The following is a 16,594-nucleotide window of genomic DNA, read 5'->3' as shown; positions in this document are numbered from 1 at the left end:
CCTGAGGGATTTGTGCCAGAGAGTTGCCATCCTTGCAACCACCCAACCCCCACGCCAATGAATCTTTTCTGCGGAGTGCTGGCCTGGAGCCAGGTGAGACCAGAACCTCCATTTCAGGGGCTTTCTCTAGAATCGGTCGCTGTGGTTACCTCCAGTAGAATCTGTTTCAGGAAGAGGTCTGACCAAGCAGGTCAGCGGTGACATTCATCACTGCAGGAGAGCAGAATCCGGGGCTGGGGGCCACACGTCGAGAGGGGAGGGGCCAGGGGGCGGCCCCCTTGTGACCAGCCCTGAGGAGAGGTCAGGAGAGAACGTTGGCTGAGGAGCGTCTGTACAGCGGCAGCTGCTGACGTTCTGTATCACGCGCCTGTGGCCCAAGGTAACCCAGACCTTTAAACGAACAGCGGGGACGGGGGCTTTTGTGGGACGGAGGCGGGAAAGGGCGGGGACTTTGGGGGTCGCACACTGAAGACAGGCGCGATGAACGCGTGGAGCGCGTGAGGAGTCCGAATTCTCGGAGGACTAGGGAATGAAGGTATTGAAGCAAGAAACGAAGTGTGAGAAGGAACACAAGCGCGCGAAAAGAGCGTGAGAGGGCGCAAGAGCTTGGCTGACCAAAAGTGCGCTTGGAGGTAGGGAAAAGGGTGGAACACACCCAGTCCCAGCAGCATGGGTAAGGTGGAAGTAGGAGGACACTTTCTTTCCCTGAGCCCATTTTCCATAGGTGGTGCCCTTTGAGCCATTTTTAAGGTAAAATGTTGGCCCCAGTTTTTGTTTGCTTGTTTTGTTTTTTTTTTATGTTTTTGTTGTTGTTGTTGTTCTGTTTTGTTTTAGAATATAAGGAAAGAACGTCAGAGGAAGCTGTACCAAAGCGAGGCTGCGCAGGGCGCAGGAAAAGCAGTCAGAGGGTGGCGCCTTTTTTAAAGAAGATTCCCTCTCCACCCTAAAGCTCAGGCCATACCACACCCCACCCCCACGTTTTCCTCCCCCTGTCCGCCTCCCATTCCCCCTCCCCAGCCCCCCACTCCTGGCAGATCGGATCGCCTTTAAACCAGGTAACAGCCTTGGTCTCCACAGCAGCTCCGGCAGCTCCAGAATAGGGGGGGGGGGGGTGGAGCCCGCAGGGCCGCTGGCTGAGCTCATGGTGGGAGGGGTCCCGGGGGCGCTAATGGCGCACAGCGGCCATGACGCTGGCCAGATCATTCACAGAAATCCCTGTCTCATTCCATCTACAGTCGCAGCTCCATTCCTGACGCCCTTCTCCTCAGGCGGGGCGGTGAGCTGATGGCCCAAGTTCGGGAAACTTCCTTGCCCTCCAGCTCTTTGGTCCGCAGGAGCTCGGGAAGTGGGGGAGGAGCCTCTCCCGAGGACGCGGCTAAAAAGGCGGGGGAAATGGAGAAGGAGGCGGTGGGGGCGGCAAAGGCGTGTTCAGGCCTGGGAGCTGAGGAGATGAAGCTGGAGCCGTTACAAGAGCGTAAGCCTGCTCCTGAGAACTTGACGTGGAGTGACAGCGGCGGCGATAAGAAGGTGCTCCCTTCAACCCCTCCTCGCTGTTACAGCAGCTCCTCGCCCCTTTGCCCGCGCCGCAAGCCCCGCCCTCGGCCTCAGCCCCGGGCCCGCTTGCGAGGGCCGCCTGGTCTCTCCGCCCCACCCCTGCCTCCATCCCATCCTTCCCCTCCGCCTCTGACCCGACCCCAGCCCTGGCGCAGACAGCGGCGTAGATCCAGGCCGACGTCTAGGCCCCAGATGCTGCACAGCTGTTCTAGTGACCTAGGTGGCTCTGGGGATCGAGGTGGTTTAGGGGACTGGTTGCCGGAGGTGGAGTTTGATCAGGGTCCTACAGGCTGCACTCACGTGGAGAGCTTTAAAGTGGCTAAGAACTGGCGGAAGAACCTGAGGTTGATTTACCAGCGTTTCGTATGGAGTGGGACCCCAGAAACTAGGAAACGTAAAGCAAAGTCGTGCATCTGTCATGTATGTAGCACCCATATGAACAGACTCCACTCTTGTCTCGCCTGTGTCTTTTTTGGCTGCTTTACTGAGAAACATATTCATAAACATGCAGAAACAAAACAGCACAATTTAGCTGTAGACCTCTACCATGGGGTTATATATTGCTTTATGTGTAAGGATTATGTATATGACAAAGACATGGAACGAATTGCCAAAGAAACAAAAGAGAAAAATTTGAAATTATTAACTTCCACCTCAACAGATGTTTCTCAACAACAGTGCATGACATCAGGTGTTGAAGAGGGGCATTCAACCTGTGAGTCAAAGGAACAGGAGCCAAAATTGGTGAAACCCAAGAAAAAGAGGAGAAAAAAGTCAGTCTATACCATAGGCCTGAGAGGGCTAATCAATCTTGGGAACACATGCTTTATGAATTGTATTATCCAGGCACTTACCCATATTCCTCTACTGAAAGATTTCTTTCTCTCTGACAAGCATAAATGTATAATGACAAGCCCCAGCTTGTGTCTTGTCTGTGAAATGTCTTCTCTTTTTCATGCTATGTACTCTGGGAGCCGAACTCCTCACATTCCCTATAAGTTATTGCATCTAATATGGATTCATGCAGAACACTTAGCAGGGTACAGGCAGCAGGATGCCCATGAGTTCCTCATTGCAATATTAGATGTGCTGCATAGACACAGCAAAGACGATAGCGTTGGGCAGGAGGCCAATAACCCCAACTGCTGTAACTGCATCATAGACCAAATCTTTACAGGTGGCTTGCAATCAGATGTCACATGTCAAGCTTGTCATAGTGTCTCTACCACAATAGACCCATGCTGGGACATCAGTTTGGACTTGCCTGGCTCTTGTGCCACATTCAGTTCCCAGAGTCCAGAGAGAGCTGACAGCACAGTGAGTAGGGATGACCACATACCAGGAATCCCCTCACTCACAGACTGCCTACAGTGGTTTACAAGGCCAGAGTACCTAGGAAGCAATTCCAAAATCAAATGCAGTAGTTGCCAAAGCTATCAGGAATCTACCAAACAACTCACAATGAAGAAATTACCTATTGTGGCCTGTTTTCATCTCAAGCGATTTGAGCATGTAGGTAAACAGAGGCGGAAGATTAATACTTTTATCTCCTTTCCCTTGGAGCTGGACATGACGCCATTTTTGGCCTCCACTAAGGAGAGCAGAATGAAAGAAGGCCAGCCACAAACAGATTGTACATCCAACGAGAATAAGTATTCCTTGTTTGCAGTGATTAATCACCATGGAACTTTGGAAAGTGGACACTACACCAGCTTTATCCGGCAACAAAAGGACCAATGGTTTAGCTGTGATGATGCCATCATCACCAAGGCTACCATTGAGGACTTACTCTACAGCGAAGGGTATTTACTGTTTTATCACAAACAGGGTCCAGAGAAAGATTAGTCTTGCAAGACCACTTATCAGAAAAAAGTGAAAGAAAGGAGTGTGCAAGGATCCTGAAGTGACACACAAACCTACCTGGAATAGACAATGGTAATGCCCATTAAACAACAAGCACCTCTTGAAATTTCACAAAAACCTACCTGGCATGGACAATGACAACAGCACCTGTATGACAAGTAGCACCTTGATATGAAGAACCTATTTTACCATGGCTTATGGATCTGTAAGAGGGGAAAAAAATACTAATTAGTAACCATTCAGCCTTAAGAAATGGGAGGAAGGAGAAGAGGTTGAAAACGGTCACATAAAGCATAATTAAATGAACAGAATCCTTTAGGTAGGAAGAGTGGGAATGGAGCTGTTCTGCCAGTGCTATATGTCATTTGTTTCTACAAAAATACCATGGGAAATCAGGGAATATTCCTACATTAACAAAAAGCTTCACAATTGGTGTTCTAGCTGTGGTTGGTTAGTCAAATAGCTTGAAAAAAGAATATTGTAAAAGAGATTTTAAAAAGCCTTGAAAGAAAACATTTAAAAAAGAAAAAAAACCCTTTTTTTAATTTTAAAAGAAAATGTTTTTAAATGTTGAAAAATTTTAAGTTAAATATTTTGAAAGAAATGTTTTAAAATGTAAAAGTTTTATAAATTTAAAATTCCAAAATGATTAATAAAATAAAACTTAAAAATTTTAGAAATTCTTAGTTTACAAAAGGTGAAAAGAACAAAAGAAGGACAAAGCTAAAAATGAAAGGTTACAAAAAAGTTAAAGTGAAAGAAAGTTTTAAAAGTAAAAAGTTAAAGGGGAAGGGAGCTCTTAAAAGTTTAAATAAAATGTTAATATAAATAACTTTTAAAATTAGACCATAAAGTACGTGTATTGAAAAATGAGAGGTTAGCAAAATTCATGAATAGTTTAAGAAATAAAATTTCCAAAAATACAGAATGGAATGAAAATTCAAATTAAGTTTACGGAAAAGTTTTAAAGAAAAAAATTTAGAACGATTCAAGACAAAATTTGTTTAATTTTTTTAATTTAATTTAAAAAATTTAAAAAGAAGTTAAGACAAAAATAGAGAATTTTAAGATACATAAATAATTAAGGAAGTCCAATTTGAGAGATTTAAATAAAAACTAAATACTTAAAAAGAATAAAAAGAAAATTAAAAACTTTAAAAGAAAACATTTAAATAAAAATTAAATTAAAAACATTTCATAGAAAAATACTAAATTTTAAAAATGGTTTATTTTTATATTAAGCATATTAAAATGCATACAGGTATGAAAACTAAAAAGAGATCGGAATAACAACAAAAAGGCTTGTTAATATTTTTGTTTGAGTTTTATGTTGATAATAAATAGAATTTGAAAAAAAATAGAGTCTTAACCATCATTTTACTACTCAGTTGTGAGATCACTGCAAGGCCTGAACTCTAGCCTACCTTCCCTTTTCAGGTTCCACACCCCATCTGATTTCCTAAAGGAAATAGAGCGGTTTCTTAGGAAGAATCAACTGCATCTGAGAAAGCTGAAAATAGAAGGGGCTCTCTCCCATTTAGAACTGCATTATTCATATAAATTCTTTGCTAATGAAAAGTGGTTCTTGATGATTTAGTGGCTTAGGGATATTAGATCACAGCTTAAGTTCTGGCTTTGATGTTCAAGCCCCATGGCCTGATTGAGGAAGTGGCAGGGACCCATATTTGAGGACATCCCACCCTCTCTCCCACTTCCCTCTCCATGAAGAAACAAGACCTTTAAATTTCTATAGTAAAGCTTTGGGTTTGTGCTTGACAGTCCTACTTATCCCTTACTCCCTCTCTTTTTTCCTTGTTCCATCATTCATGCCTGGTTCCCTGAACTGCTTACTTACCTCCATCTCTGAGTCCCAGCCTGTACAGCTCCTTCTTTGACTATTTACCTGGTGGCTTCTATTCCTCCTTCAAGACCCAACTCACAGATGATTTCTCTGGAGCCTTTTCTGAATGCTCTAGGCAAGTATGAATTGGAAAATTGTTCCTTCCTCATGCTTATATCCCTGTCACTGTGCCTCAAAGTACTTGTCTGTACCTTGGTAATATTCTGTGATTCTACTGGAGCTCTGTGATTGTCTGCCCCTCTGCACCAAGCATTCTGAGAACAGGGGGCCAAGACTTATTCATTTCTGTGTTAATAAATGTTTGTTGAATGTGAGGATGAGTTCAGTTATTTGCTCTATTCACCCTCTCACTAATATGATCTCACCTATTTTATCCATCAAGCCCACATTAAATGCCCTGTGCTATAACAGTGTGATCAGGGTTTTATCTTCCCCAAAGACAGTGTATGAAATGCTACTCAGCTGCAGGGGATGCCTTAAGAAAGGAGGTGCTCAGTGAGGAAATAGCCAGGTTGTGTGGAGAGACTACAAAGTACAATGCAAGGAAAAGAGCAAAGTGTGAGAGTTGGTAGTCATGAAAAACTGGGTGGTGAGGGGGAGCAGAAGCTGAAGATGAGGTTGGGCTTTCTGGCATGCATGTGGCAACACTGTTCCTCACCAGTGTCCCTGAGCTCCCCACAGTGTCTCTTACCTTATGATTGTGTACCACTTCTCTCCATGGTATATTGTACTAGTTTACCTTCCCAGGAGACTGTACCTCACCATTCCACACTGTTTTATATCATATGGCACACCATGACTGTGACAGGGGAGTGATGTCTGGTGGCTGTATTTAGTGGGGGAGCTGTAGTTGCCTGCTTAGCACTCTAGGCCTTCCCCCATTCCTTGTGGTTCTGCTGGGGCTATTGACCACCTTGCAGTGTTCCTCTCAACCCTCTCCAGAGTGAGCATGTCCCACAGGCTAGGCCAGATTAGAGTTTTCAATTTCTCCACTCCACCTACACCCATACCACAAGAGCAATTCTGAAGATGGCTGTAGGACCCAGGCAGGTCCAATTAGAGTCCATTGCTAAATTGAATATATGTAGACACTGGGAGAAAGAAGTGTCCTGCTCCTCCTCCATGGTGAAGTCTGTAGACTAAGATGATGTTAATCTAAAACTCTTAGGGGTTTATATTCATACAGTGAGGAGAAAAATAGAATTAGAGATAGGGAGAAAGAGCCTGGAGAGCATCTTTTGAAACTTTTGGATCCAGCTGTGCCTGAAGTCCCAAAGTTCCTAGCTGTCTGAGCCAATAAAGTCCTTTGTTTTGCTTAAGCTAGTTTGAGTTGGGATCCTGTCACTCGTAGCCAAGTGTTTTGAACACATTAGATATGCTATATGGTTAGTTGGAGGTATCTTGTTCCTAGGGCCACAAACAGAGAGAAGGAAGAGAATGGTGACCTTAAATGAACTCTGTCATAGAAGATTGAGAAACCAGAGTGGGTCCCTGCATGTCTTTAGCTCATCTACTGACCTGTGCTAGGCTGCACACCTTACTCACATCAATGATGTGGCTATTCCCAATTAAAGAGAGAATAAGGCAATCATGTTTCATGAGTACCATGAATAGATAGGCCAGGCACTATGGTGACTGCTTTACCTCTATTATCTCACTGAATTGGCACAGCAATCCTGGAAGACAATCATTACTGAACATATTTTACAGATTGGGAAAGTGAGACTCAGAATGGAAAAGTGGTTTGCTTAAGTTCATTTCACTGTTTCAAGTAGTGGGCCCAGTGTTCAAACCCAGATCCCCAAAGCTTGTACATATTCCATTATAATTCAGTACAGGTAATTCAGAGATTTTTGTTTTGTTTTGTTTTGCTTTTCCTGATGTTGCTATGGAAGACACAACAGACCAAAATGATGCAGAAGGCAGACAGCCTTTGACAAACCTGGATGCAGATAACCTGGAACCTGAAGCGTAATCTATCAACTAATAACACAAAATTGCCCATACTACAGGTGAATATGTTTCTATGGCAATAGCTGATTAGGATAGTCACATCAGGCTAAATGATTTTCCTAAGGATACCCGGAATGGATGAGGCAAAATCCTACTCCATTACTAGACATATAGCTTCACTCAATGCCATATGCTTGCCTTTTTACTGTCTGTGAAATCATCAGCTCTCCCTAGTTACACCAGGTTTCCTTTCTAGCTTCAATATTCTGACCAATACTTTGTGAATCACCTTCACCACTGACCTTCCTTCCCCCTGGTCTTTCCAGAGTGCCCACAATGTGCCAGCTCCTCAACCATAGATCCCTCCTGCCTGCCTATTGCAGAGGGGCTTGCCTATTAGGATCTGGTTCCTAGGTGGTCCAATACTGATCTGCAATGTCCAATTCTGTTTTTTTTACACTATTTTCAGTTCCTTATCTTGATTCCTTCCAAACATACAGTTGTATTTACTCTGGGCCAGGGCTGGAACTATGTGTCTGTAATCCCTCAGGCTAATCACACTATCTGGTAGGTTCTTAATATGCTGGCTGAATGAATGCATGAATTAATAAACAAAATGAATTCCATCCTACACTCAGCCTTAGTAGTTGATTTTATATCTTATTTTTTCTGAGGTCAAAATACTCATAAGAGTGTCTGATTTACCTACACCATCCACATCAACACACTTCTATCTTCACCTACCCTCCATACCTTCATTCTAGTTTTAGAGAAGGAATCCTGCTTTCTTTTGGATGCTATACCACTAGCCTTCTCTGACCCATTCCTGACAGCCAAGAGGCGTTACTCCCACACTTTCCCCTGTATTCCAGCAACTGTCATGTTTTCTCTAGACATAATATTCACCATCTAGACATCCTAGATTTTCTACAATGGTTCTTCAAAACCTTTTCCCCATCATTCTTATAAGACATAAGGAGTGTTCCTCAATTCCCAGTGCTTCCTCCTAGAGTGTATATTGTTACCAGAAGACACCAAACAGACTGTTGTAAGGTCCTGACTTGGGGTTCATGTTTAAAACAAAAATTCATAACCTCCACATGATGCTGCTGTTTGTGGTATTGTTTTTGTCCTTCCTTTCACTGCCAAGCTCTTCTACATGTGTTTATCTCACATCATTGCCACTTACTCACCTCCTACATCACTTTTAGTTCCCCACATAGCTTCTGCCTGTACCACTCTATTAAAATGACTCTTGGTTAAATACAAAGTGACTTATTTTTTCAAAATTCTTTATTTTCCTATTTTATCCCATTTGTTAAAGAGATATATGATAATTAAAGAGAGTGGAACAACAAACACAGAATATTTGATGTTAAAAATTTCCTTTCAAATCCAGGTCATGATTTTGTCATGTTGGCGACCATTCAGGGTAAGTTCCCTTTTTCTTATACCAAGAGGGTATAGCAAATTTGAAAAAGGAACTCAGGCTAGGGGTGGAGCAAGTGAAGCTGAGGCAGAGAAAATACAATTTTAGAAAACAGAATTGTATTTTAAATGTACCAGAGGAGTTGGTGTTTTTAAGGACACATGTAAAGAATCCTTTTTGTATGCCTTATAAAGAATCTAATTGTGCCCTAATTGATCTGTTTTCAGAATGGTATACTTAAAAAGAGACACACTTGTATTCTACTTGCAAACTTATCATTTAAAGCTTTTTTCTTGCCACACGTCTGATACAGAATTAAACGGACTGACCTGCAATTTCCACTTCTCTGTGATGGGGAAGGTGTGATGAAGTAGGCCTAGGCAGGAGGAGAAAATAACTTTGGGACCAGACAGACTTAAACTGAAATCACATCCCAGATCTACCACTTACTAACAGGTGACACTGAGCCAGTAACAGAACCTTGTACTCAGCCCTCTGTTGGGTGTTGTTTACAATGCAGTGTTGTTTACAAGGCATTTAGCACAAAGCAGGACACATAGTTGGATAAAAATAAATTTTTTGCCCTGCTTTTCAGTGTCCAAATATTCCCTTTGTCCCTAAGGTATTTTTAGAAAATGGTAACTGCTATCTCTCTGGAAGTCCATTTTCACACAGATAACAAGGGCATCTCCTAAGTAGACTTCTTTATATAAATCCTCCTTGGCCAGATCTCTCCTTACATCACTGCATTTTTCTTCTGTGCTATAGTCACTCCAATGGGGTCTGTCTTATTTTCAGCTGTACTTGGCAAAGGAAGATGAGAATTCAGATGTCTTTCCCAAAATTACATAATAATTAAGAAGGAGAACTGGGGCACAGAGTACTGAGTTTAGACCCTTAACCATCAGGTTTTGCTGCAATCCAGGAACTATTTGATTCCTCTACTTATACTGGAATAACAGCCAGGCAATACTCTGAATCCATGAAATTTATGGACATCTAGAATCTGAGAGTTGGGAGGATCCCTAAAGAGCTTTTGGCTCTCAGGTTTCTCACTGTTTTAAGGATACACTGGCTCAGAGAGAGATGGAATGACTTGTTCAAGGTCATACAGGAGATTAGTGGCAGAACCAGGAGCGGAACTGGGGTCCTGGGATTTTCTTATTCCATGCCAGGCCTTCTGACTGCCAAGTTTCTCTGTAAATATTCTATCTCCATTGCCTATCCCATCTCAGAATCTACATTTTCCTGTGCTGGGTTAGGTCCCTAAAGACAACAGTGCCCAGACAGATCAGTAAATAGGTGACTCTGTTACCAACAGAATCGTTTTCAAAGACAAAAGTGTAACAAGGGCATTGGAAACCTGCCCATAATTCTGGTCTCAGGAAGGCAGCAGGCAGCAGAGAAATTGTGACTGGACCTGGCAATGAGTGGAGCTATATGGTTGGTACTGGGTGAATGACCAGATATACAGGGCAACATCCAGTCCTAGATAGGTCGATGGAACAGGGAAAGTTGAGTAATTCTTGATAATTGCCTTTTTTGAGATATGAGAAATCTGTTAATTTACCTGTTTTTGGAGTCTTGATTCTTTATCTATAATGAAATACAGCTTTTGGGGAAGATGCTTGTCTTACAGGGCTCTTCTTAAGCTTGTAAGCTGGAGACACCTTCCAGCTCATCCCCACACTGCAGACCCAGGACTTCAAAGAATGATATTTAGCCCTGAAGCCTGGATCACCCCCACAATTGAAGAATTGCATCAGTGCCTGGATCAAACAAGCAAACTTATTTGCGGAAGAGGCACAGTTTGCGGAGAAAAATGAGAAAAAAAAGCCTCTCAAATGCAGCCAAGGTCTCACCTACGTGTTTACCTGCTCCCCTATCACCAGCACTTCCTTGTCCTCATAATATGGGGCATATTATAACGGCCTGGGAGGACAAAGAGAGGTGTTCTTATGCAAATTAGACATAATCTTTGACTCACTTTGCCCAAGTAAGAAAAGAGGTGGTTTGTTTGGATTGTCCTCAAAGTTCCTTACAAGCTTTAAAACACTATGAGCTATTAGCAGTTCTTACCTATAAACTCATGGCAAATTAGCAAGAATTCTAAGAAAAAAGAAAATACAGCATAATGATTATTTAAAAATAACAAAAATTGTCTAATATTTTAACGGCTGCCTAAGATTTCTGGCCTTGATAGTTTTTCCTTAAATATTTCAGTTACTTCTTATTTTTTGTCATTGTAATCAACGCTGCAAAGAATATACTTGAACAGCATCATTTCACACATCTATATGTCTATCAGTGGAACAAATACCTGGAAATTTATTCAGAAGCTATTCCCTTTATGTCTGCTGGATGCTAGGCTGAGGATTAAGTGAGACAATCCTGCTCCCTACCATCAAGGGAGACAGTTCAGCAGTGGAGACAGATTTGTCACCAGACAGAGATAGCCAGGAAAGGACAGGAATAATATGGGGAAAGACAGGACATAGCAGGGCAGAGACACTAACCACAAAAATAGAGTAATGCATAAATCACTTCATTTCTGACATGATTTTCAGGGAATTCTTCTCTCTGGGTCACTCTTATTCCTCTGTCTCTGGTGTCTGGCATAGGGTCTGGCATAACAGGAGGCTCAGTGAGAATTTTGGGAAGGAATGACTAGGCCTTCAGTTCTAGCACTGAGATTGGATGCTGGTCCCAAAATCTCTCCTGACTTGCTGTGTGAATGTGGGCACATCACATAAATGAGGGCCCATTTCTGGACATTTCTTCCCTCATCAGTTACATGGAAGGTACCATAGGCATAAAAGAGTAGCTTGGTGGTAAACACCACAGGCTCTGGATTCAAACCTGGGTTTTATTCTGATTATCCATCACTGGCTGTGTGACACTCAACAAGTGACTTAAACACACTCTGTCTTGAATTCCTTCTCTATAAAATGATGCTGATAATCATAGTAGCACCTCACTTTTAGAGTTATGGAGAGAATTCAATGATTAATAAGTATTAAGTGCTCAGAGCAGAGCCTGCTATATACTAAAAGCTAAATATATGTAAGCTCTGTTCTCCTTTCAAAACATAAGTTTATTTTTATCTCAGGGTCTTTGTGCATGTTACTCTCCCTGGAGTTATCTTCCCCCATATTTTGCCTTTTCTTCATTCATATTTCTGCTCAAATATCACTCAGAGAGGCCTTCCCTAAGCATCCATCTAAGGTAGCAAAACCCTTTTAATCTAGTTTCCGTTTCCTGGATTTTTTTTTTATATTCCTCTTTTCTTTATTACCCACTTTATAATATGTATTTATGTCATGTCTCCTTCAGTAGAATTGAAGTGGTCCAAGGAAAGGGAGGTTTTCTTTTTGCTTACTGCCAGATCTTTGGTGTCTAGAAGAAAGCCTGACACATATCAAATCTTCAAAATCATCTGTTGACTAAATGAAAAAATAGCTTGACAAAGTGGTTACTATTATCTTCCCCATTTTACAAGCGAGGTGAAGTCATTTGCTAATGTCACAAGATAATAGATAATGGAGCCATCTGACACAAGAAACCACTCTCAAGCCAGAATTATTTTCTTTTTGCACATGATGTAAATGTTAGATGCAAATGGTACTCAGAAATTATAGCTAAAAGTTGAAATTGCTAAACACACACATTTCACATTTCATAGTCATGTTCTGTTACGTTAGTGGATCAGATAAGTAAAATATACAGTCATCAATCATGAAAAAATTAATCTTGTATGAGTTCTGTACAATCATGCATTTGAAATAATAGAAAATTCAAAAATACTTCATCTGAGTGTTCAAAGAATAGATGAAAAAATACTCAGAAAATATCAGAATTTTGAAGAATATCTACTCTATAATAACAAATAATAATTTTCAGCCATGAAATATTAATGAAACTTCAAACAACATTGATGTGTATATCTTTACAATTTAGACTCATAGTCTTGTAAAACTTGTCTTCTGAAATGAAAAGGCAACTTTAAAAAAATCTTACAAATCACAAAATAAACTTTTGGGTGACCAGTTTTCCTAGATTGCTAACCTTGAACACAACCATAGGAGACATGAAATCACAATTTAATAAATAATGATACGCATGCATGATATTACTTTAACACAAGGTATAAAAGATAGATGTTTACTTTCAATGGCATATTATTGGGCTTTTTTTCTGTTTCAGAAATGCTATTGTTTAAACAGAACAACAAAGGACTAGTTAACAATGGCAAAAGTAGTAGTAATTAATACTAGGGCAAATTACATAGTATATGTAAAAAATATAATGATACTTTTATAATGCTTCTTTCCTCTAATACAGCAATATTTTTAAACTCTTAAAAAAAAACTTTATTGCAAACTGGTACAACCACTCTAGAAAACAGTATGGAGGTTTCTTAAAAAGTTAAAAATAAAACTACCCTATAATTCAGCAATTGCACTGCTAGGTATTTACCCAAATGATACAAAAATACTGATTCAAATGGGCACATGCACCCTGATGTTTACATCAACATTATCAACAATAGCCAAATTATGGAAAGAGCCCAAATGTCCATCGACTGATGAATGGATAAAGAAGATGTGGGGTGTGTGTGTGTGTGTGTGTGTGTGCATGTATGTACTGGAATATTACTCAGCCATCAAAAAGAATGAAATCTTGCCATTTGCAGTGATGTGGATGGAGCTAGAGTGTATTATGCTAAGCAAATTAAGTCAGAGAAAGACAGATAACATATGATTTCACTCATATGTGGAATTTAAGAAACAAAACAGATGAACATAGAGGAAAGGAAAAAAAGAGAGAGGGAAGCAAGCCGTAAAAGACTCTTAATTATAGAGAACAAACTGAGGTTGCTGGAGGGGTGGTGGGTGGGGCATAGGCTATATGGGTGATGAGTATTAAGGAGGGCGCTTTTTGTGATGAGCACTGTGTGTTATGTAAGTGATGAATCACTAAATTCTACTCCTAAAACCAATATTATACTATATGTTAACTAACTAGAATTTAAATAAAAATTTGAAACAAACAAAAATAATAAATAAAAAATAAAAGCTATTGAATTTTTAGATTTTGTTGCCTATACTGTTTATTCTTACCATGCATAAGTGTTAGATTGTATTACAATAGAATGCAAATAAAGCAGGACTAATTATACAGATATTACCTAAATTTAATGAAAACAAACAATTAACTTGCTTCAATCTGTCCCACAATATGGTATTTTTATTCTGTTTCCTTTTCAATTGATTTTTCCCTAAACTGCCTGCAGCCTTCAGAACATCCTTTTCTTTTTTCCTCTTTCATGTAGTGGTTAAACAACATACAATGAAACTTAAAATTTACTTTGACTTGCAACTCTGCTGTTAGCAAGCCCCCATTAAACTGATTCCTAGTGTGTCAGTCCAGTGTCATGGCATCAATATCCTCTCAACAAAACCATTTAAACAAGGATTTTACTTACTAGTAAGAGCAGATTTTTGATTTGTAGAAATTGGTTTTTCTATCCAATAATGTGCATCTAATTTACATTTTAGACTTGTTTTGTCTGTTAATTATGTTTTTCACATAAAGAAGTTCATCCTATCGGCTTTCCATGTCTAAAATGTTCCGAATTTCCAAACGTTCTGAAATGCATTAAAAGTCTTCATAAGTAAAATTATTTTTGCTCAGGAAAGATGTTTTAAAGCTCTGAAGAAATTTTGAACTTTTAGATTTGAATTTGGATTCCATATAAATTACATTTTTAGTAAAGAAGTCAAGAAAATTCTGTTAAAGTTGGCTGCCCCTCCCTGGTGACTTTTTTTTTTTTTAATTTCTTGACTTCTTAAGCAGTCTTATTTCTAAAAAAAAAAAAAAGAGTCATTTTTACGACCAATTGAGTTTTTGTTGCAAAGTACACATAACATTGAACAAATCAGGTGCAATCACTCAATACTTTTCTAGGGTCCTTATGACCTCTTCAAACTTTTTTAAAGAATCAACATATTTCTGCTTTACTGCAATCCTTTCTCCATTCTCATCCTCAATGTATTTCCAAATATAAGGACATTCTTCTTTTTCCACACTTTGAAAATATGATTTTATGGGCAGATAGACATTTTGGCATCTTTCCTATGGTTGGCATCAGTAACAGTCATCTTATAGAACTGTGTCTTATTAAAATCCCATTATGTGCTTCTGCATGATTTGAGAAAATTAAAAAGTGACCACAAATTTTATTCTGTAAGCTTCAAAATTGCATGTAAGCAAATCACACTTTTTTAAAAATCACTGTTGTGAACAAATTGTGAGAAACATTTAGCAAGTAAGATCATTTTACCTTCTTTGGTAAGAATTTAGTAGACTGAATAGAATTGTGAAATTTTACATTCTCCCTATCTTTGCAATATGCATATATGTAAGGAAAATCTAGTTTGTATTTGGACAAGATATCAATAATCATTGTACATCTGTCTGTGATTTTAGTAAAATCTTCATAGGATTCAAGGAGACTATGTGAAACTCCATTGTTCAAATCAAAGTAAATAAGAGCTAGGGAGAACATTTTATTAGTTCTTGCTGTAAATTGAGACATTACTTGATATAGTATAGAGAGTATGATTATTGGTAAGATCTGACAGAATTAGCTCTCCATTGTAAGGACTCAACACATCTATGATCAAACGTTCCTCTTTTGTTCATCTATCTTTTCATTACAATCTTTGAATCTGAATATGTAACTTTACTCAGTTTTATAGAAAGATCTGTAGAGAGATCATGGAAAGGATACGATAGTGTGTGTTGATTCAGAATAGTATACCCAAGCTAGCTCAGCTGTCTCTGTTTACAAGTGGACGTGGTTGTCTTTTGGGAGAGTCTTTATATTGTAGAATAATTGACATACAATATTGTATTAGTTTCATGTGTACAACACAGTGATTATATATATAGATACACACACACACACACATATATAATATCAAATGGTTACAACAATAAGTCTAGTTACCATCTGTCACCATACCAAAGTTGTTACAATATTATTGACTATATTTTGGGGAGTATTTTGATTACTTTCACATACCCTTGTCCACTATGGCTGACATAAAATTCCTTTATCCATTATGTGTAATATTGTTCAGTTTCTGTCATTTCCTTCTCTAATCCAGTGTTGAGCAATCTTCGATCTGTCATTAAAATAATACAAAAGGCCTTATTTCAGGTCATTCTGGCATTGGTATTGTAATCATTCTCATTTTCATTATCTGCATTCTTAGACAACATGATCCCAACATTCACAACATTGAAAGTTAAACGAACGCTATCTCAATACAAATAACAACAGTTAGTGAACACTAAATAAACACAGACTGTAAACATTCATAATTTTTTAAATGTGTAAGTTGTCCAATTTCTTTATGTTACTTTGGTTATTTCCTTTTTTCTGTCAATGAAATCATGCTGCGGAGAATACGCTTGTACAGCATCATTTCACAAATACACGTGTACAGCATCATTTCATACATCTTTGTGTCTATCAGTGGGACAAATACCTGGAAATTTATTCAATAGCCATTCCCTATGTGTCTGCTGAGTGCCAGGCTAGGGACTCAACACTCAGGATTACAACATGCTTAAGTTGCACTCCCAAGTCACATCACAAAAGGTGATGCAAAATTCATGATCATTATTGTGAACCCCCAAATTATGGTTGTCAATATCAACAGTCAGGGGACAAGAGTCACAGCAAATAGGGAAGGCTGTAATCCATGCGGTATCCATTTGACACTAAAAGCACTATCACTTTCAGCCCCGATTGTGGGGGCCACCATAAGAGTCATATGCTCCCCCCCCCACACCTTTTGCATCCATCTGTGAAAACCAGGACCTTTTATGTCCTGGAGAGAGGTTTTCAGGACACAGGGTTTTTA

The 16,594-nt window shown here is 39.6% G+C and overlaps 1 protein-coding gene across 2 annotated transcripts; it reads left to right on the top strand.

Moving 5' to 3' along the window:
* Positions 1-183: 183 nt before the first annotated feature.
* Positions 184-5,586, top strand: USP51 (ubiquitin specific peptidase 51). Of its 2 annotated transcripts, none has more exons than XM_045788451.2 (3): positions 184-379; positions 835-1,055; positions 1,236-5,586. In XM_045788451.2, the coding sequence occupies exon 3, from the start codon at positions 1,285-1,287 to the stop codon at positions 3,397-3,399; it is 2,115 nt and encodes a 704-aa protein (XP_045644407.2). In that variant the 5' UTR covers positions 184-379; positions 835-1,055; positions 1,236-1,284; the 3' UTR covers positions 3,400-5,586. The 2 variants fall into 2 exon arrangements, with proteins under 2 accessions (XP_045644407.2, XP_045644406.2); XM_045788450.2 differs by lacking the exon at positions 184-379 and adding an exon at positions 421-632.
* The last annotated feature ends 11,008 nt before the right edge of the window (positions 5,587-16,594 follow it).

The sequence above is a fragment of the Ursus americanus genome, chromosome X, assembly GCF_024610735.1.
Source record: "Ursus americanus isolate L20-20 chromosome X, mUrsAme1.1.p, whole genome shotgun sequence".
NCBI classification, from domain to species: Eukaryota; Metazoa; Chordata; class Mammalia; order Carnivora; family Ursidae; genus Ursus; species Ursus americanus.
This window is presented reverse-complemented; position numbering and strand designations above follow the sequence as displayed.

Coding starts and splice junctions, on each gene's coding strand:
- USP51 (XM_045788451.2), top strand. CDS start 1,285: ATGGCCCAAGTTCGGGAAACTTCCTTGCCCTCCAGCTCTTTGGTCCGC.